General features: G+C 33.8%; 1 protein-coding gene and 1 non-coding gene across 2 annotated transcripts in view; one reads left to right on the plus strand and one right to left on the minus strand.

Annotated features, from left to right (window-relative positions):
• LOC140448731 (uncharacterized) overlaps positions 1-13,117 on the minus strand; it is a 42,579-nt gene extending 29,462 nt beyond the window's left edge. The window contains exon 1 of the mRNA XM_072541843.1: positions 12,186-13,117. Within this exon, the coding sequence (XP_072397944.1) occupies positions 12,186-13,117 (932 nt within the window). The remainder of the gene's footprint in view (positions 1-12,185) is intronic.
• Positions 7,594-7,785, plus strand: LOC140449260 (U2 spliceosomal RNA). The gene has a single exon (XR_011951768.1). It is a non-coding gene; the product is annotated as a U2 spliceosomal RNA (small nuclear RNA).
• Positions 13,118-23,765: the final 10,648 nt, after the last annotated feature.

Raw genomic sequence — 23,765 nt, forward strand, 5'->3', positions numbered from 1 at the left:
ATTACAATTATCTTCAGAAAACCGCCAAAAATTAATATTTTTCGGGGAGAATCCCAATATTCACATTAAGTTTGACAGTTATTTTGACATTAATTTTGAATTTAATAAATATATAAAAATATTTTCGTATTATTATTTTAATATTTTTTTACATTTTTCAAACATATTAAACAAATATTCAAATATTGTTCGGTATCAATTTCCAAACCTTTATGGAGATCATCATTATCATCATCATTCAACCCGGATCTATCCACTGCTAGACTTAGGTCTCCCTCAGTCTTTTCCATGTATTTCTGTTTTGTGCTGTTTGCATCCAATTTTTGTCGATCCGTTTTATGTCATTAGACCATCTTGTTGGTGGACGACCTCTACTTCGATGTGCTTCTTGTCTCGGTCTCCACTGTATTATTCGCTGTGTCCATCTGTTATCCGACATTCTAGCTATGTGCCCCGCCCAGTTCCACTTAAGGGTCATAATTCTTTCTATGGCATCTGTCACTCCTGTTCTCCGTCTTATTTCCTTGTTCGTGATCAGATCCCTACGAGAAATGCCTAACATCGATCGTGCCATGGCTGTTTGGGTAACACAAATTTTATTTCCTACTTTCTTGGTTAGTGTTAATGTCTCTGCACCATATGTAAGTACTGGCAACACGCACTGATTAAAGACTTTTCTTTTAAGACACATAGGCAGTTCTGATTTAAGAACATAGCTTAGCTTGCCGAATGCCACCCAAGTGAGTCCTTTGCGGAGGCTTAGTTCGCACGTTTGATTATCTCTTCCTATGCGTATCTCATGTCCTAAGTACTTATATGAGGTGGTTTCTTCAATATCATGCCATTTACTGAAATCTTTTCGCTTAACACAAGATTTGTCATGATTTGTGTTTTTGTGTGGTTGATTTTTAATCCTACTTGTAGGGAGGCTAGGTATAGTTTCCCCAGTTGCGATACTGCATCATCGATTCTGTGAGCAAAAAGGACAATATCGTCAGCAAACCTGAAATGACTAAGCATTTCTCCATTGACATTAATTCCTTTTTCACTCAGATTTGCGTTCTTAAACATATGCTCTAATAATGTTGTAAACAATTTTGGCGAAATTGTGTCTCATTATCGCACTCCCCGTTTTATTTTAAATACGTTGGTCTTTTTATCTGCCAGTTTCACACTTGCTGTCCCATTTTGATAGATGTATTTTATCATGTTTATATAGCGATGATCTATAAGGCACTCTGTTAAGGCTTTTAACATCTTTTGATGACTTATTGTGTCGAAAGCTTTTTCATATTCAACAAATATCATGACTAATGGCTTGTTATATTCAACACTCTTTTCTATTAAGTTCTTAATTACTTGTAAATGATCATTCGTGCCATATCCTGCTCTAAAACCTGCTTGCTCTCTTGGCTGATAGAAATCCAACTTACTTCCTAGCCTGTTGGTTTATGGAGATCACTGTTCCTAAAATGTCAAGATTAATTAACAATGTTTCTTTTCTTTTATTAGAACTATACAAAAAAATCATATGATAAATTATATTTTGTATCGATTTGTCTGATCTTAATTTAAATAACAACCCCCTTACTATGTTGACCCTTGGTATGTTGACTTAGAAACCGATCAGACAAATATCGTACGCATTCTTTGCAATATTTTCTACTTAATTAAAAAACTTTTTGAGTCCTTGAAGCGTGCTACGCCCTGCCAATTGACGATCTTTTGTTATCGACGTATACATATCTCGCATTTCACTACCAACTATGTAGTCCATCAATCATTGCAGAAAAATTTCTGTTATACAATAGATATGTGTAAGAGATATATTTTCTATAGACATGAAGCAAATGCTTTGTTGAATTTATTGGATTATTTGCCCAACCTAAGTCTTTGTAAGGACATCGATAATACTGTTAGACTAATGGCTTTCGTTTTTATATCGACAGTGTTATCTGTTGTCTCGCAGTAAAAAATTTAAAACCTTCATACGAACAAACTGTTAAGAAACGTTTTAAAAACGTATTAAACAAATGTATAACATATAAGGCATTTCTAGATGTTGATCTCTCGTTCTGTATCCATTCTCAAATTACTATGGAGCCCCCTGTTCCTAAAGTACCAAAGGGCATTAACAATACTTCTTGAATTTTGTTTTAACATCGCTGTATTACATCTAAACTTCTTTTGTCACAATGTCATAGCTCAATGTCATATACCCATACATGGTTTATTTATAGTATACAAGAATATTTTATTGTAAATTGACAGTGTCTTCTCAATAGTCAATATTTTTCTCGTTTATAAAATCAATTTAATTTTTTTGGTGTGTGGGGGTGGTGAGTATAAGCTTAAGTTCAAGTTTGTGGGGTTACTAACCTTGTCCCCGCCCGCCATCTTGGAAAAAGGGGGCAAAGGGCTTTCACGCGGTATCTCGTAAATTAGCAACCCTAGAGAAGAATTTATTTATTTATTATTAGAGAAATATAAAAACAATATCAAAATTACACACCAAACTAAAAACACCCTTTAATATTAAAGAAAGCTCCAATGTGGTCTAGTCTCTACCCTGTACCGATTGCAATAAAGTATATATTGGAGAATCGTCCAGAAATTTGTCCGGAAGATTAACATAAGAGTAACAATAAACTGAATAAAGTACAAGCCTGTACATTAAGAGAACATTCATTACGATGGGCTACACGCCTAACTATGATCAAACAGAAATATTGAGAAGAGAAAGAAATTACAACAAAAGACTGTTTCTAGAAATGTGTTTAATTAAAACTACACAAAAACCTTAAACAAAAGAGAAGACATTGAAAATCTTAGTGCTATATACAGTAATCTTCTTTTAATGAAAAAAACGGCAACTATATGTATAAAAGTTCTTATGAAAATTACATAAATTAGAGGGATTATTCCAAATTCAAATGAAATATATATTTTTTAATTGTGTTTGGTTTTTCCCTTTCTAATTACTTAGTAAAATAAGCTCTGTTGCTCGTTTAATAAGTGTAAATGAAACATTTTTACATATTATGTCAAAATATGCGATGACGATTTGAATAAGCATAGGCACTTCCTCTGTCAAACTAACCTAAAATGCATATAAAAATAAAAGGGACATGGAAACCATAGTGATAAGTTTTGAATGAAAGAAAAAAGAAAAACAAATTAATAAAATGTCAATTGTTAAGTAATTCTGTTAATTTTATAGTAACATCCTCACAAGGGTAAGCCTGTGGAAAATACAACTTCATTGTCTAATGTAGTTTTTTGTTTTCATTTTTAGTATGTTTTGAGAAAGAGTCAAATAAATTCAAAAGCTTAACAAATCCTTAAAGAGTTTTACTTAAAGGCCAATATTTGACTACAAAACCCAAAATATCCATATGCATTAATACTCACCTACTCACTAAAGCCCTTCCCAAGACAATATATATATATATATATATATATATATATATATATATATATGTATATATATATAAAAGAAAGTATTCTTTACCGGTTCTGTCTTATATAAAGTTAAAGGTAATTAAGAACACTCATTTCTAACGAATAGCAAAAAAAAACTAAATTATACCTATTCTTCCTCCATTAATTCACATTTTTAATTAAAAATCTATTAAAAGGTCAAGACAAACAAATTTTTCATAAGTTGTAATTAGAAAAAGAACGGTTAAATAGCCCAAGGTGGTTAGGCAGAAAAAAAAAGTAAAAACTCATCCATCAATAGTGTACAGGTATACTGTCAGGCAGAACAATACCGGTACGGTAGTTACAGGAGGTGTCACTGTGTATTTGAACGTTCAAAATTTAATGATTGGTCTGTCCAATATATCATTTACGAAAGTTACATTTTTTATATAACGTTACTCGTAAATAAAAATCAACGTTTCGTCTTTCAAACCGGTAATCATTGTTAAATACAGGAAAAAAAACTGTAAAATAAACATTTTTAACTGGGTGTATTCTATTCTGGGATAGACAAGAATACGTGCTGGATTGTCTGAAGAGAAATTGAGAGGTACTTCCAATGGAACAGAAAAGAAGAAAGACTCTTTTGCTATTTTGCCGATTATTACCATTGATTATCTGCTTTCTATGTTTTCCACCTTTACTACGTACTGTTGAGGCTTCTACTTGGCATTTGATTTGTATAATAAAACAAAATAGGCTTGTTATAGTTCAGCATATTAAAAGTTCATTTTATTTATAGTCTTCTAACAATTATAGCGATGTCAGGAAGCGACAAAATATAATCCATAAATTTTTATTAATTAACTTATTTGAAGATTACCGTCTTAAATATACAGAATATTTTAGCTAAAAAAATTATAAATGCCTACACGAGGACTAATATTTACCCACATTCATCGTATAATGAATTTTTAAATTCTTGAAATTAATCTTAGTCAACGTAACGTACGTGCTGGCGCCTCTAGGCACACAATGTAGCCATAAAATTCACAAATACAAATTTTTATCAACACCTGCAATTCTGATTTATATAAACGACATATGTGTGATGCTTGTTATACCTTGTAAAAAATGATAAACCGGTATGTGATATAAAAAATGAATATATGAAATCTAAACTACTGTGCATTTACATTTTTCAATTTATTTGTATTATTTTAAGACAATATTATCGATTACTATTAAGGTCGCGGCATATTATCGTGCACGTAGTGGTTCGGGCACGTATCGTTTCCACTCCAGCAATTGGGCTGCGCGTTCACATTTTCATACATAGAACGTTTCAGTTTGGTTCGGTGAAGATATGATCTCGCTTCTCTCGACAAAAATTACGTGCAATTGCTCTTCTACTTAACGATGAAGAATGAAAAACTGTGTTAAAAAGAAGGTTTGAAGTACATCCAAAGGAAGAAGGAATGTGAATACTGGACTTTATACAGAGAATTAATTGATGACGATGAAAAATATTATGGATATTTTAGAATGAATAGGATTCAGTTTAAATATGTTTTAAATTTAATTTCACCTTCAGTTAAAAAACAAAATACTACATTTAACGAAAAGTACATATCAAACCAAAAACTATTTTTAAAAAGAAGAGGTATCACTTACACGTATCACGTACAAAAGTCCTAATTGTTAATTACTTCCGTGATTAATTGTCACAAAGCAATAAAAACACATGCATAAATGACAAAATAGCCTCGAAACTTATTTTTTTAAATACATACTCTGTATCAAAATCAAACAAATACCTAAATAAACAAGGAGAAATCGATGAACATCTAATGCACATTATCCTTACCAACCGGTTACGGCTCGTTACGTAGCCGTCGGCATCAGTAAAATATTGTTTTCGAATATACTGAACGGAAGCGTTAAGTGCCTTAAACGCTATGTTCCGGACAGTGTGCGTTGTTCATATTTAAAACCATTTAAATGATATTTTTTGGAAACTAAACGCTTTGTGCTGGAAACGCAACGTCCACGATAATATGCCACGACCTTTAGTCTAAACTGTAGACACAAAAATGAACGATTTTGAGGACTAATTTCTAAATTTTTGAAACCAGCACAGTGTTGTGAATCGCAATACCTGGAGTAATCGCCAAGTGCGCGCGGAAAGAATTATTCACCTACAAAAATCAAGGAAAAGTCATGGAAACTACTATTCCATTGTATCTCCAAAACGAAATTTTTAAATAATGCGACGTGTTCTGTGGGACCAGAAACCTCAAATTATTTTAGTGATGACAACTTAAGCATGGTTCTGATTATAATATTCGTTCTATAAGATATAAAACAGATGAATTATTTTTTAATAGAGTAACTCATGCAAATGGAGCATCTTTTTTTTATTTGTTTATATATTCATATCGGACGAGGAATATATTATAGATCATATAATATAATTGAAACATGAATAATTGGGGTTACAATTTTTTTCCTAACAATAGCAACAGCATTCCTACGTTACGTCTTACCCTGAGGACAAATATCATTTTGAGGGGCAACAGTTATTACTAATTTAATATCAGCTATTCCAATATTTAGGATTTCCCCTGATAGTTGCGGTTATCGAGCACTGGCTTGAAGTCAACAAGCCTTTTTTGTAGAAAAATATACCACAATTGCTAGGTATGATCGCCCAAGATCAGCTCATGGTGGCACCCTAATTCTTTTTACAAATAATGATTTGCCTGCAACCTGCCCAATAAAAGCAGAAAGATTCTATGCGGTGACTTAAATATTAATTACGCTGTTGCTTCTGCTACTCAATTATCCTTGGCCAATATATTCCAATCGTATGGTTTCACAATGCACGTTAATTCTCCTACAAGAATTACTAAAATAACATCTACCATAATTGATTATATTGTCTCAGATTTCTCACCCCTTGGTGTACGCTCTACAATTATTAATGCAGGACTATCTGATCATGAAGCAGTATATACCAAGTTTAACACTCTTATCAAACAATCCTCGAAAACCCAACGTTTAGGTAGGATTTTTTCCGCTCAGAACTTTCGTAAATTCCAAAATTTGTGCTTGACTTCTGGGTGGCACTTTCCCTCTGTGGACATGGACTATAATTTCAGTGACTTTTAGAGAGGCTTGTCTGTATTTTCAATAAGACATTTCCTTTAATTACAATTAAGTCAAAGCATCACGAACCCTGGACTACCAAAGGTATCCGCATATCAGCCAAGAATATGCGTTCACTACTGTACTGTATCAAGAAATTTACTACCAACGTCTTTGTCACTATATATATCATCAAGTACAGTGGAAGCTATCTAAAACTTATCAAAACAGCTAAAAAAATGTACTATCAGAATCGTATGGGAAGCTCTAAAAATGTTGCAAGGGAAACTTTGTCCATAATTAACGATATTCGAAATAAAACTAACACACCTCAAACATTTTTTCTTCCAAACCCTCAAAATCTAAATGAATACTTCGTTAATGTGATTAAAAATATAACATCAACTATTTTGCCACAACAAGATCCTACTTCCTATCTTCCCAATTCAAAGAAGGTCTCGAATTCATTCTTTATAAGACCAGTTGATAAATCTGAACTGATCCAAACAATCAGTAGTATCAAAAGCAAATCTTCCTGTAGTACTGATAGACTATCCATAAAAATTTTCTTAAATCTGCCAAAAAATGTGTTGAAAGTCTTGGTCTCACTAATTAACAATTCCTTTGCAAAAGGTATATTTCCAGAGTGCCTAAAGACTGCCCTTATTATTCCTCTTTATAAGGGTGGTGAAATATCTAATGTCTGCAACTATAGACCTATTGCCTTATTAGTCAGTTTTCTGAAATTAAAATTTATTGTAATTGAATAAATTAATTAATATTCGAGCGACAGCCAATTAATTGAAATGTATTATTTGAAACTTATTTGAAAAAAAAGTTTTTAGATGTATAAAATCATTACTGTGTGTGTGTGTATCAGAGATATGTGTATATTACTCTTGTCCATAATACAGTATACATTTTATAAAGTTTACGCTACTCGGGATAGATGGCGCTAGTGTCCACTTGTCTATACGTAGTTTAATTTTGGCCACGAGTAGTTGGATTTGGAATTTTGTGGTTATCGCTTCTCGGCCTCTGGCTAAGATCAAAGTGTAGTATCTGTTCTTATCAGCTTAATATCTGATACGCCCCGCATGCGGGGCCAGTATATTAAACTGATTTTTGGAAATAGATGGAAGGTTAAGGGGCTTGCTCCACTTCTATCACGGGTTGGCCCGGTATTGCAGTACCACCGGGATCGGCCCACAAAAAATAATTAAAATATAATATTGGATCACAACACAAAGACTTACTTGTGATTGTGACAAAAGTCTTAACATGTAGTAAAATACTTCTTTCGAAGAGTTGATTGAGATATTTAATCTTGCAATAAATTTTTAAAACGTTTATTTGTAACGACAAGATTTATTTTTTAATTTGTGCAGAGGGATACTACTACGGTACTACTGACTTGTCGGTTTATATAACGTTCTCCGCCGTTTTCCGACTTCCAATCACCACTTAATCAGTTTGTTCCATAGGTCTTCTTCTATCGCGCTCTCTCTCAGTTCTTTATTTATTCCTTCGCTCCAACTTTTTCTCGCTCTACCTCGTTTTCTCTTTCCTTCTGGTTGCCATTTTAATATTTGTTTTGGTATTCGTTGTTCATCCATTCTTTGTATGTGTCCGAACCGGATAAGTTGTTTTGTTGTTAGGTCATATGTGATTGTTTGTTTGGTTTCCATTATTTCTTTAATGCGTTCGTTGGTAATTCTTTCTCTTCTAGATCTTAGTGTGGCTCTTCTCCAAAAATCCATTTCCGTCGTTTTCAGCGTTGCCAGTGTTCTTTCTTTCAGTGGCCATACCTCACAGCTATATAAAGTGATACTTTTTACTATAGTCTCATATATCCTCTTTTTATTTTCTTTGCTGATGGATTGGTCCCATAAAATGCTGTTTAACATTATGATGGCTTTTCTCCCTGACGTATTTCTCTCTCTTATGGCTTTGTCTAATGTTCCATCTTGTGAAATAGTGATACCTAGATATTTGTAGTCACAGCAGTGTTTATCGTGGTGTTATCGTCTAATATGAGATCTTTTTGTTCTACTCCAATGCACAGGTATTCGGTTTTCTTTTTATCTACTTCTAGACCCCATATATCATACTCTTCAATTCATTTTCGTGCTATATAGTTTAAATCGTCATAATCTTGAGCTATTATTACATATATATATATATATATATATATATATATATATATACCCGGTATTTAGGCGTTCCACGCCCTTCCGGTAGGGATCTATGGAGGAGTATCACCTAGCCGCAAGCCCTTATCTCTTGCCGTACTGCTCCACCATAGGCCGATCAGATACCAGCATATTCTAGACTAAGCCGCAGATTCATTTTAGAATTTTAAACTACTGCGTTAGCCTTTTTGGTTTCTGTTCACCGAGCCGGGGATTTGAACTGACATCTCTCGCATTGAAGCGAAGGAGAAGCCAGCCGCCCAGCCCGCTATTATTACATTACAGTTCAAAAAGAAATTGCGCAAATCCTTTGCAAAAGCTTCTTGCCCATCTGACGTATCTGAATCTGAAAACACTTTTGTGGGGTAGGTAATTTTCTTGAGAGTTTTATTATAATGTTTTGATAACCTTATTTTGGTAAAGTGAAGTCTTTATGTCTTGAACTACTTTGAATTTCTTTTGGTATGGAAACTGAAATAAATGTTTTCTTAAATAAGTACCTACTACATTAAAATGATCGAACTTTTTAGACCTCCCGCATTTTTTTTATTTCTCAAAGTGAAGTTTAAATTATCAAACTTTAATTATAAACAATTTATTTTGAAAATCTATATTAAATGGTTTAAGTTTCATTGAGAAAACAGTACAGTCTCGATTATAGTGACCTTCTTTTATTCACCCTTGAATCGCAACAGACACATATATGTGTAAAGAAGTTTGATAAGTCAAAATCTATTGAAATAGAAAACACTTTTTTATCACAAATAGTGAAATATATATTTTCACTGTCGGTAACTTTTAGTTTCCTTATGTATTGATATTGACAAATTTTTATAAGATATTTAAGTAATTTTTATAAAATGTCTTCATTTGATCTCATACTAGGTTTTGCAGGTGGCGAAAGTGTCGAGAAAGTTCTTTGTAAGACCAGTTGATAAGTCTGAACTAATCCAAACAATCATTAGTATCAAAAGCAAATCTTCCTGTAGTACTGATGATCTATCCATAACAATTTTCTTAAATCTTCTAAAAAAAATTGGAAGTCCTGGTCTCTCTAATTAACGATTCCTTTGAAAAAGGTATATTTCGAGAGTTCCTAAGGACAGCCATTATTATTCCTCTGCATAAGGGTGGTGAAAAATCGACTGTCTGCAACTATCGACCTATTGCCTTACTACCGGTCCTATCCAAAATTATTTTAGAGACTTATAAAAGTCCGACTTATGTCCTTTCTCGTTGAAAACAACATTTTATCACAAAGTCAGTTCGGTTTTTTATCTAATAAATGTACCAGCGATGCTGTTTTCTATACTACATGAGGTCTATCAAGCACTAAACAATAATCTTTATACTGCCACTGTTTTTCGTGACTATGCCAAAGCTTTTGATTGTGTAAATCACGACATTTTGATAAAAAAACTAAATTTCTACGGAATTCGAGGTATTTCTTTGAATTGGTTCCAATCTTACTTGAGGAATAGGAAAAAAACTAGTTAGAGCAAATGATAGTGACTCTAGTCACAAAAGCATTGTATGTGGAGTACCACAAGGTTCAGTACTGGGTCTTGAACGGTGTACTGGGTGCTTTTCCTTATCTTTATAAATGACATCACTAACTTAAAAATCGATGGAAAATTTTTTCTTTTTGCTGATGATACTAGTATTACCTGGAGGAACCCTTATATCGCAACTCTTCATGCAATTATAACTTCTGATCTACTTATACTAAAAACTCTCTTTTAACGTGGATAAGACAGTAGCATTATCCTATAAAGGAGCTCTTTAGCCCTTGCTTCTTAATAACAGCCAGATCAGTATCGTTGATTCTGTAAAATTTCTTGGTATTTTTCTAGACAGCAACCTTAAATGGTCCTTTCATATCGATTTGTTAAGTGAGAAACTAGCCTCAGCCTGCTATGCAATAAGATCTGTTTCGAAGGAAATCAATTTAGTATCTTCTAAAATAACATATTTTTCTGTATTCTAGTCACATCTTCGATATGGCTTTCTTTTTGGGGTTCTAGTACAGCTGCCCAATCTGATGTTACTTTCAAATTACAAAAAAAGAGCAATACGGTATCTTTTTGGCCTCTGATTGCAGAAGCTACTTCAAAAACCGCGGAATTTGAACTCTTCCCTCTTTATATATTCTAGAAATTGTTTAATTCGTAAACACTTTCATGTTTTACCAGCAAGACCTAATCATGACTACTCCACCAGAAATTCAAGCTTTGATGTGTATTTACCGATCCCGTCCACTTAGTTAATAAAGAAATCTATATTATATCCAGCAAAAAAATTATACAACAATCTCCCTTTGCAATTTAAATCTACAACTCTTTCCTTAAGTTCCGTAAATTGACAAAAGCCTATCTATCTGAAAGACCATATTATTCGGTGGAAGAGTTTCAAAGAAATTACAGTACGTTTAGGTACAAGCAACTAAAGTATTTTTATATATTATATTTGTATATCACATGCAGCATCTTAAACTTATTCGTAAACTATTTCTTAAGGTTTTATGCAATTTGCAATTTAGTTAAATTTTTTTACAGGTGTTGGACACTTCATTTAAAAGTTTCTAAACGTATTTAGTCTTTTTGTAAGTCTGCGTACATCAGGTGAACTTCTTTATTGACGGCTGTTTTTTTTTAAATAACTTGCGTAATAGAGTACAGGTGGTCTACTGTGGATCGCCCAGCTCTAAAACCAGCTTGTTCCTCTGCTTCGTAATCTCTATAGTCATTTTCTATTTTGTTCTTAATAAGTTTCCCATACATCCTACTTATTGTGCTGTTTACCGCAATTCCTCTGTAATTTTCACACTGATCCTTGCTGCCCTTTTTGTGGATAGTTGACATGATAGATAATTTCCACTCTTTTGGTAATTCGGCTCCATTCAAGCAGTCTTGAAAGAGTTTTCTTAACTGTTCCTGGAGTTTGTCTGTACCGGCTTTCACTAATTCTGCAGGGATGTCACCAGGACCAGGGGATTTTCCATTTTTCAGGGATTTGGTTATTTCTTTCATCTCTGATTTACTTATTTGTAATGGTGATAAATTTATTCGTATACCTATCGTGTTGTCTTCCATGTTAGCAAATTCTGGTCTTTGTTCTGTTAGTAATTTTTTGAAATATTCTTCCCATTTTTCTGTTGTTATTGGTGATATAACGTCTTTTTTCTTGTTATTTCTCATACTTTTAATCAATCTCTAACTCTCTGTGCTTCTTCTACCTCCTATGTAGGTGTTGATCTTTTGGCAGTTCTGTTCCCATGATTCGTTCTTTTTTTGAGTGATCTTTTTTCTTACTTTGGCTTGTGCTTCTTTGTAAATTGTTTTATCGTTTTCTGTTTTTGTTGTTAAGAGTGTTTGGTATTTCCGACGTTTATCTTTAATTTCCTTCTCTATTTCTTCATCCCACCAGTATGGTTTTATTCCTTTATGATTTTCGTCACATTTCCCCAGTGCTTCTTCTGCTGCTAAATGAATCGCCCTTTTGATGTGTTCGTAGTGTTCTTCGGTATTTTCGAAATTACCCATTTCTAATTTCTGGTCTAATCGTTTTTTATACAGTAGCTTTACACTCTCATGGTTTAAACTGTCTAGGTTGTAGCGTACTTTTTTTATTAACTGATTTGTCTCGATGTGCTCTTTTTCTTTTTCGTACCTGTTTGGAAGTATCGCTTTAACTTTTAGCAAATGATGATCGGTGCCACATGATGGCCCTCTGGCTACTCGAACATCTTGTATTTTAATTTTAGTTCTCTGTCTTACAATGCTATAATCTATTATAGATTTCAGATTTCTGGTCTGTTGTATCCACGTGTATTTGTGTATATCGCGATGTGGATAAAATCCATTTAATATTTTTAAGTTATTTTGGGTGCATGTTGTTATTAATCTGGTTCCATTATCATTTCTGGTATTTTCACCGTGTGTTCCTACCACTTTGTTGTTCAATTTCCATCCAACTCTGCTGTTGAAGTCTCCTAGAAGTATGATCTCCCTAGATGTTCCTACTTTTATAATTTCATCGTTCAGTTGTTCGAAAAATGTATCTTTACTGTTGACCAATGCGTCCTCATTAATTCCATATACACCTAGTATGGCTATTCTGCTTCCTTTTATCGTGATGTTCATTTTTATCAATCTCTGATTTATTGCTTCCCAAGAGGTAATATGTCTTCTTAAAGTTTTGCGAATAACAATAGCAACACCTTGTTGTGCTCTTTGGTCTTTAGTTACTCCACTATAGAACAGGTCATAGTAACCCCACTTTTCAGAACCCATACCTTTCTTTTTAGTTTCTGTAAGTACCGCGATATCTATCTCTGCATTTTTGAGTTCTGACATGATTTCTGATGTTTTTCGGGAGATACCTTGTACATTCCGTGTACAAAAATTCATTAACCGTTTTCTTTGCTGTTTTCGTCTACTGTGTTTCCAATCTTTTGTTCCGAGGCTTTGGTTAGGCTTATGGTCTTACAGGTACATGGTAGACTTACAAAAAGCATATGACAGTGTACCCCTAAGTAAACTATGGCCAACCCTACAGCAAACCAACATTAAGCATGGTCTTATCAAAGCAGTCCAAAGTCTGTATAATGGAACAACTGCAAAAATTAAAACTGGATCAAGGATATCTGAAGGATTTAAGGTCACGAAAGGACTAAAGCAGGGGTGCTGTATTTCGCCTACCCTTTTCAAAATTTATCTGGAACAAGCACTCAAGCTGTGGAAAAGAAAATGTAATGGCATGGGAATTCCTCTCAATGACGAGACTACACTGTACACCTTATGTTTCGCTGATGACCAAATACTGATTGCTCAGGATCATGACGACTTGAGTTACATGACTCGGAAGCTAATAGAAGAATATAAGAAATGGTTTCTCGAAGTCAACATTAAGAAAACTGAAGCCATGTGTATTGGAGGGACAAAACAGTCCATTATATTAGACGATGGGGTAGAAATTAGAAACTGTGATGAATACAAGTACCTGGGTATTAAGATAACTCAAGATGGAACACTCGATGCTGCTATAAAAGACAGAAACATACAGGGTAGAAAAGCCATATCCATGATGAACGGAATTCTGTGGGACCAAAACAATATCTAAAGCGAACAAACAACTCATATACAACACCATACTTAAAAGTATAATCACATATGGCAGCGAAGTTTGGCAAATGAAACAAAGAACAGAGAAACTGTTACTAGCAACAGAAATGGACTTCTGGAGAAGAGCAGCAGGAAAATCAAGAAGAGATCGGATACCAAATGAGTGAAATGATGGGAGTCAAGCATACAATAGTTGATGACATAAAAACAAAACAGTTAATATGGTACGGCCATGTACAGAGAATGCCAGATGACAGGATTCCAAAACAGATTTTGACGTGGACACCACAAGGGAGAAGGAAAAGAGGAAGGCCGAGAAAAAGCTGGAGAGAGGGAATTGAAAAAGAACTAGAGGAAAGAGAAATCTTTCCAGGCCTATGGCTGAATAGAGAAGAATGGCGGTTAGGAGTCGGAAGGCGTCGGAGAACGCTGTAAACCGATAGTAGTAGTAGTAGTATTTCCTAACGTATTGTTCAGAAGCTTCTTTCTCTTGGATCAAATATTCGCCACATACACCCAGAATAGTTTTCCTCTGGACATTAGAGCTTTTATACATTCTTAATATGGTTCTATAAAATTCTACACATTTCTAGAGACAATCGCTCGAGATTGTATCCAAGTGTAGAAAAAGCTTAAGAGAATTCTAAGTAATGTCAAAAGCCTCCTACAATTTTACCGTACAGAATAAATTGCAAGTAATATCCCGGTGTTCGGTTGTCGTTGACCATCCAGTAAGATTAATCGACATACACAAATCATTAGAACATGAAAAATGGATAATTTATGCACGGTGGCAGATCTACGTACTCTCGTGCTGTGTACAGTCCTACAAATGAATTAACAACCGAAAAAACATGACAAATTCCTCGTCCATTAATAACTCGACAAGTAAAAAATTATTTTCCGGGTTAAATTATAAATTATTTGGATTTTACGTAATGTTGACAGAATGGATGAAATACGACGGTTAGAATATTTTATGTGGCACATAGGCGTGGACCGTGTTTCAGAAAAAAAAAATGAAATCGCTAAGAATGTTCAACACGGAAGGAAACATTTAATGTGTTTTTTCTATGCTATTTTCTTGATTACGTATGTAATCAGAATACAAGCAAAACGGTTTAAATATGAAGTTGTTTAATTTTCCTAAAGAATCCTTATTTAAATCTTTTATTGGAAAAATATTCTTTTCTTATTTAAGGGCCACAAATGTTATGATTTTATCTAATAAATACAATTTTTTAGATAAAACTATTTTTTGCATTTTCAGCATATTTACTGTTCCTCTCATTTTAATATAATAGGTACAAAATTAAGTAAGACATAACGCTAAGCGATATTTGAGGTTGTATCTGACTTGATAGTTTTGTAATGCATGATCCTGAGTCTTTCTCTTTGGTAATAATTCTTCCTACAACACCTTTATTTTGGCAGCTCAGCTCATGGTCTTACCTCCCTCAGCATCAACACTTTAAATCACTGTCAACTTAATTAAATACGAATAAGTCAATATCGTAGTTCAGTTATTATATCATATCGTGTTTATCATCATCATCATCTGAATCTAAAGTTGTCTTGTTTGGTTCAATGATAATTGGTTCCAATAAACAATTTCTTACCCAGTTCTTGATGTTCTCCACCTTATATCTACGTCGTATATCTGTACTGCTAGCTTTGTCCCATAGTGTCTTACCATCAATTTTTCTAAGTGTTTTCATCTCTGCTCTGCTCTGCATTTAGGTAGCCTGCGGCTCTGTTTGCTCTATTCACTTGATCTTCCACTTCGGTTTCGAGCTTTCCGTAGCTAGATAATGTGATGCCTAGATATTTAAATTCACAAATTTTCTGGCGGTTATATTAAATTTGTGGAGCATACGTTGTAAATCATCTTCACTTTTAGACAGTAGTATTGCGTCGTTCGCATAGCAGATTATTTAAAGTTATTTTTCTCCCATTTGGTATCCTTTTTTAGTTCTTACTTTTTTTATTATTTCGTCCATAATCAGGTTGAACAATAGAGGACTCAGGGAATCTCCCTGTCTTATCTCATCGCCAGCTTCAATAGGGTCGGTTAGTTCTTCTTCTACTTTTACTTTTGATTATTCCTAGAGGTATCTCTCTTGCATACAGTAAGTGGATAACGTCTTTTAATTTGACCCGGTTAAATGCCTTTGTAAGGTCCACGAAACATAGATATGCCGGTTTGTTGTATTCTAATGATTTCTCTTGCACTTGCCTCATTATAAATATAGCGTCGGTGCATGATCTTCCCGACCAGGGAAGTCTTTTAAAATCAACTAATTAGAATGTACTCTTGTTTCTCGTTGCGTCATCCTTTCTTCTTCTTGCAGTACCGTCTCCTATCGGAGGTTGGCTACCATCACAGCAATCTTTACTTTGTTGGCTGCAGCTCTGAACAACTGTATTGAACTGCACCCATACCACTCCCTTAATTTTCGCAACCAGGAAATCCTCCTACGTCCCACATTTCTCTTTCCCGAGATTTTTTCTTGGATTATGAGTCTAAGCAGAGAGTACTTTTCTCCTCTCATTATGTGGCCCAGATATTCCAGTTTTTTCGTTTGTATGGTTTTTATGACTTCGCATTCCTTCCCTATCTTCAGCAGAACATCTTGATTTGTTACTCTTTCTGTCCATGGTATTTTCCACATTCTCTTGTAACACCACATCTCGAATGCCTCAATGTTTTTGATGTTTATCTTTTTCAGTGTCCAGGCTTCCATGACGTACAGCAGAACCGAGAAAACATAGCACCTTAACATTCTCGTTCTTAAGTTTATATTTATGTCCCGGCTGCATAGGAACTTTTTCATTTTGACAAACGATTGTCTCGCTATCTCTATTCGCCTCTTGATTTCTCTTGTCTGGTCATTAGTATCAGTGAAGCAAACCCCTAAATATTTGTAGGACGTAACTCTTTCAACTGGCTGATTATTTATGGTTAAATTCACATTGGTGTATAGCTTCTTTGTTACAATCATGAATTTAGTCTTTTTGATGTTCAGTTTTAGACCATACTTATTGGTATGGGTGTTTATGTTTTCCATCAAAAATTGTAAATTTGCTAGGTTATCTGTTACTATTACCGTGTCATCAGCGTATCGTATATTGTTAATTAACTCTCCGTTAATGTTCATACCAATGTTTTGCTCTAGGAGCGCTTCCTGACATATTGTTTCGCTATATATATTGAATAATAGTGGAGAAAGCACACAACCCTGACGCACACCTAGACGAATCTCAATTTCTTCGGTTAACTCATTATCAACTTTGATTTTTGCTGTTTGTCCCCAGTACAACCTGGATATGATGTTAATGTCGCGACTGTCGATGTTTTTGCTTCTTAGGATTTCATACAGCTTTTGGTGTCTGACTTTATCGAAGGCCTTCTCAAAATCTATGAAACCTACGTAGAGGTCTTGGTTTACATCCAAACATCTTTGCATTAACACACTCAGACTAAACAGAGCTTCCCGTGTTCCCAATCCACCTCTGAATCCAAACTGTGTGGCGCTTATGTCCTCTTCTAATTTATTAAATATTCTTTTGTGAATTATTTTTAAAAATACTTTTAGTGTGTGGCTCATCAATGCTATAGTTCTGTGGTCTGAACACTCTCTGGCGTTATTCGTCTTCGGGTTTGTGACAAAAGTAGAGGAGAGCCATTTCTTTGGTATGATGCCTGTTCTATAAATTGTGTTAAAGAGGTTCACCATTATTTCAAGTGCGTCGTCGTCTATTAGTTTCAACAATTCTACAGGAATTTCATCTGGTTCTGCACCTTTACCCCTTTTGTGTTCCTTATAGCATATTCTACCTCGCTTTTTAGGATTTCAGGCCCTGTTGTGTCATCTGTAGGTTCTGCCACTGCTATTTCTGGTCTTTCGTCAGCAAAAAGTTCTTCAATGTATTTTGTCCATCTTGCCAGTTTTTCATTTAAATCTGTAATTATTTTACCTTTTTTGTCCTTTACTATGGATGCTTGTTTCACTTTTATACCTGTTATTTCCTTGCTCTTTTTATGCATGTTAAAGCTATCGCCAACCTTTATTTGTACGCATATTAGCTCTATAGGGTTAAGTTGACAATGATATGTACGTAAACGAAGTACAGTTATTCTGCGATCTTTAGCTTTTTCATCGATTACATATTTTTTATATTTTTGTTTGTGTTGTTGAAGGATATTCATAAGTTCTTTTTTAACCATCGTATTATCAAATGTAATCTCTTTCTCTTTTAACCAATTAATTATCTCGTACTTTTTCCACGCCAATTTTGGTAGTTTTTTAATTAAACGAGAATGGTAACAGGCATTATCCAGTACTATGACAAAATTTTGTGGTATGTTACTTACCATCTGAAAGAAATATTCTTCAAATACGTCTGCAGTCATTTCCTCATGATAGTCTTTGGTGGTTCTTGAAGAAAATTCTAATAAACCACAATTTACAAAGCCAGTTTCAGATCCAGTATGAGTAATTATTAGTCTACATTTTTCAATAAGTGGGTTCAAACCTTCCATAGAAGAATAATCTTCCATAAAAGCCTGTCGCAAATTGGTAATATTTTTATTAATTAACATTTTGAAACACTGGGCCCTTCGTTTAACCAGGTTCATCTAAATAATAAATTGTTTTTCTTTCTATTCGGAACCTTTTAATTGTTCTTAGATGTTCCCTTCTCCAACAAATAATATAATCTTTGTCAAGAAGTAAAGCTCTTTCGTTACATTTTTCCGACGAAAAACCTATTTCCTTAAAACACTTCCACAATTTTGTTCGCCTAACAATCCATAGTTCGTCGTCTTCTGTAATACTATTCCAAATATTGTCGATGATAGATATTTCTTTATGTAAAAAAAATCAGTCTCCATTAGTTTCTTTCCGATGGGTTTTTTTGGCTCTACACTTTCTCCAGCTTTCCTTGCTTTTAAAAATTGATAAATTGTTGCTTCCTCAATTCCTGTCATAACTGAACAACGAACGATTTTCCGAACAGTATTATATAACAATATTATCAAAATTAATAATTTTTATATTATTTTAAATATTATGAAAAAAATACTAACGTTTACCACAATTTTCCAATTCCACATTCGCGAGATATACTGCGCCTACGGTTTATGGAGGATCATGATATACGTTAGGGTTAGATGAATCGTGCTATCATTCTCAAGAGGACGGAGTATAACAATCTTCCCTAGCTTAATTGTAATAGTTCCCTTCCCTATAACACTTCCCTTCAACTACACATTTTTAAAAGCTTTTCAGAAATATATAAAATTTGCATCGACGAATCCTGATGTCATTATTTTGAACCATCCAGTAAACTGTCATCGATTCAATGGAAACACGTAAACTCTCCGCCACCAAAGAAGTTTAAAGTTCAACCTTTTATAGGCAAGGTTTTTACCACAATGAGCAAAACTGAGGGATCAGGACATTAGAATTAGGAAAAAGAGTTAGAAGAGCATAATATCGATATATGTACCTTAAATGAAATGAAGAAGAGAAAACGACAAGTAATAACTGTACATTATATATTAGTATACAGCTGTATACCAAGACATCAAAAAACAAGTGGCGTTATTGGCTAGACAAAAGTATACAGATATAATACATGACTGTCACTATATATAGCGAAGTATAGTTAGAGACAGTTTTATGATGAACTACAACATATGATGAATGGAAGAAAGAACCAAGAATCAGCGATAATATTGCGCAATTTTTCACCTACAACTAAGAGGAATTGCTCTGTATCTGACACGTTCGTACTTTTGTCCATCGCTAGAGACAAACTATCAAATCTTTGAGCTATTGTTAGAAGTTAACGCCCAACTCTTAGGTGTGTTGGGTGTAAGTTCTAACAGAGAGACCGAGACTTTCAATTTTTTTTTCGTTTGAGGACATACTTCTTTGTTGAGTGTTAAGACACAAACTTTGACAAGTTCACTATCGGTAAATAGACGCTTACGTTTTGCTTGTATTTCAGTTACCCTGAAGATGGCGCGAACACTTGATTCATTTTTGTTTACCACAATCTTGAAGACGTTTTATTGATTTTTTAGTCAGGATTCAATACAGGCAAATTTATGTTCAATATCGTAATACAGCTTCAGGTTATATTCCTTTTTTGTTAACTGTTTTCCACTAAACTCCACTATACGCCAATTATCAATAGACCAGACTTTATGGATCTTGGCCCAAGCTAAGTGTTTTTTGAGCATTTGTGGTGTTAGTTTTGTCTTCTTAACAGGCCTGCGACATTTGAAGCCCATGCCATACAAATTTCGGCGTACGTGGCCACCGATACTGAGCATCCTGCTTCTTTAATCTTATTTCTTAAATCTCCATGGGTGGCCCTTCTGTGTGTTACAGCTAACTTTTTTAAAATTCGTTGCGTCCTGAGGGGACTGAAGTTTTTTTGCCACACCGACCCTTCCGAACTGACGTCACAGATTGCTTTTTTTTTTTAGTTTTTGACTAAATCTTCTTACTGCCGACTGGAATACACCACATGTACGTGCTATCTTTCTCTGAATAAGTGCTGTATTCTCTAATAGAGCAGTAATGGAGGATGAGATTTTCTCAACACAAAGATCAAATTTACCCATCTAAAAATTCCAATCCAGAATTAATCGTCTTGTTTTATGATTAAGGTTTAACCAAAATCAAACGTAACACTATTATGTAATCATGTCAATACTTACTAGTGCAAATTTTAAATAAATTAACCACAAATTTATGTTTTAAGTAAAAAAAAAAACTCAAAATGTAAAACAATTAGTTAATCCACACTTTTAGCACATTCTACTGTCATCTGTAAAATTTTGACAATTCTTAGAAAAAATTATATCATTTTCCACGTAACTATGTACCCAATGCTTATGCAAACCATTCAACACCTTAGTATCCAAGTGAACATACTTTTAGTGCGATTGAAATCAAAAAAACTGAAATTTTTATGGTGAGTCTAATAAATTGAGCAGTGAATTCATTTACTTTTATAAAACATAATCAAATTTAAATATTCACTGACTCTTCACGCATTACCTACAATAAAATTTTTAGTAAATCAGCATTGCTTCACGTTAATAACTTTAGTAAAATTTTAATAAAATATATATTTTTGTATAATTGATATTTTATTACTTTGTTAATGCAGGTTGAAGAACTTTTTTGTGAATGTTATCGTTTACTGTAAAAGATGGGTCATTTTGACTAGAAGTTTGCCGATGCCACGTATTTTATTGAATTGCATAATGGACCAAACTGTACCTTATATTTACCAATCAGGAAGAGTAAGATCAAATACCTTGAAAATGAACTTGTCTATTCTAATAAAAAACCAACTCGAACCTGATGCGTTCGCTATAGTATCTAGAATCACATCAAAACGCGTCTGACCTGTCATAAACGTCACTATTATTACAAATCGAGAAATATCAGCGCTCACAATCGATGGTGTCAAGAAATTAATAGGACCTGTCTCGAGATGTCTGTGAACTTCGTTCTTAGTTCGTTCCGAGATACTGAATGCCCGTCACATCTGTTTTGATTGACATACTTCGATTTTTCTTTTTCGACGGTCCGTATGGGAATGGAATATGACAGTTGATTGCGTATTGTTGTTCCGGATAGAGCTTACTGTATGTCAGAAATCAGAATCGGTGCTTAAGTTGATGTATCTAAACGAATATATTATGCATCGAACGTTGTTTTTCTATAAATAGTAGAGTAGAAGCGTTAGATGGGAGATGATACATGGGAATGGTTGAAACTTCTTAAATAATATAAGCGTTTCAAGAATATAAACGTTTTGTATTGTTGTGAGGTCTGTCGTATTGAATTTTTCAAAACTTGTAGTTAAAGAACGAATGTAACGGCCAAGCTAAAAAATTTTTGATTTTCGATGTGAAATCTTGTTGTGGAAAACTTGATATTCTGTTATTATAAACTTTCATTATTCATTGAAATACTGAATTTTTATATACTACTTGTTCAATTTGAATTTTTTTTTAAATATTACAATTATTATTACAATTATTACAAATTAAACTGACAATCCCATGCTCTCCATTTGTGTTAGATGGACCGCAATATAGAGGATAGTTGGACCAGTAATTTCAAGGATATTGTAATAAAAAAGACAAATACTTTTTAATAAAACAATGTATTGTAATTATTTAAAAAAAATGTAATACTATAGTAAACAATATTTGAAATTATAAGCCTTTGTTAAGAATATGATACAAAATGAAATAAATAATTTTTTTCTTTCTTAATGTTGATTTTCATCTTTTTTTATCCCCCAATTCCATTTTACGACAACCATCGCATATTTCATCAAATTTAGTACACTTTTCATGCATTCAACGTAAATATTTGATGCATTACATTTGGTTGTAATCTTCACAACAACCTACACATTAATTTTCATTCAAACAAAGTAAATCATCTTCTATACTTTACATACATATTATCTCACTTGAGGGTGTTTCTAGTAGGTCTTTAAGCAGGCTGACCTTTTCTTTATTTTAAACCTTTCTTATTTATTTTCTATCTCTAACTGCCTTTTTTCGTTTCCTTTCTTGTCTTTTATGTTTTATTGTCTTTTTTTTTCTTTGCTTTGCTTTCTTTTTTTTTTCACCTTTTTTCTTTGTAAGGACAATTATGTTTTATGGAAAGTTTAAAACTGTTGCTATAGTTTGAGATTTTCTTTTCAAAGTCTGAACTTCATTGACACAAAGTATTGGATGTATTTTGTCCAATAACTTCGAGGAGGTTACATTTTCAGATATGCCTATAGGCTCATTATCGTATTGTTTAGACGATCCAGATACATAAATATCTTCATAGCTTCTTAAGTTATCAGATTTGATATCGGTTATTGAGCTGCTAGAACCATCAACAACGATACTAGTCATATTATTTTAAGAAAGGACAGATGTGTCTTGAGGCTTGGAGTCTGTAGATTAAGACAGAAAATCTAGTATTGCTATCCTAGTATTGCTTCAGGTTGGAAAGGAATGATTCCACAGGTTCTAAAACCACGAATTTCTTTTTCTACATTTGCTGCTAAGCTTATAAGCTACGCCCAAGCTAAGTTACGAATACGAATGCTGCGGTGTTATGTCTTTTCTACTCTGTTGTATGGAGTAGAGGCTTGGACACTAAAACAGTTGATGACCACAAAAAACATCGAAGCTTTCGAGATGTGGTGCTATAGGCGCATTCTCAGAATATCATGGATGGACCGCGTCACTAACACGCAAGTACTCCAAACTTTAGACAAAAGATGCGAAATTCTAAATGAGATAAAAATTAGAAAGATGGAATACTTGGGGCACATTGTGAGAGGTGAAAAGTACGAACTTTTAAGAAATATCATGCAGGGCAACATTAAGGGCAAAAGAAGTGTGGGAAGAAGAAAAATATCGTGGCTTCGTAATCTACGTGAATGGTTCGGGTGTAGTTCGATTGAACTTTTTAGGCGCGCTGCTAACAAAGTCGCAGTGGCCATGATGATTTCCAATCTCCGCTAGGAGTGGCACGAGAAGAAGAAGAAGCTAAGTTAAGAAAGTTTCCAAACTATAGCCGGGTGATCTTCCTTGAGAGATTATTGGTCATGTAGTTGGAACAAACAGAATAGTAGTTTTAATTTGAGAGACTTAAAGAAAGCACATTATTTTCTGCAAACTCCAGCATTTGACTGAAACTAGTATGCGATGTGTGTCCATCTAAAATAATGAGTATTTTTCCTGCTAGTTTTCTTGGAGTAAAATGGATTTTTGCCCAATTAAAAAATAAACCGCTGTTTACATAGGCAGGTTTTAAAGACCTTTTTACTCCAGCAT

This window comes from Diabrotica undecimpunctata, chromosome 8, assembly GCF_040954645.1.
Source record: "Diabrotica undecimpunctata isolate CICGRU chromosome 8, icDiaUnde3, whole genome shotgun sequence".
Classification (NCBI taxonomy): Eukaryota; Metazoa; Arthropoda; class Insecta; order Coleoptera; family Chrysomelidae; genus Diabrotica; species Diabrotica undecimpunctata.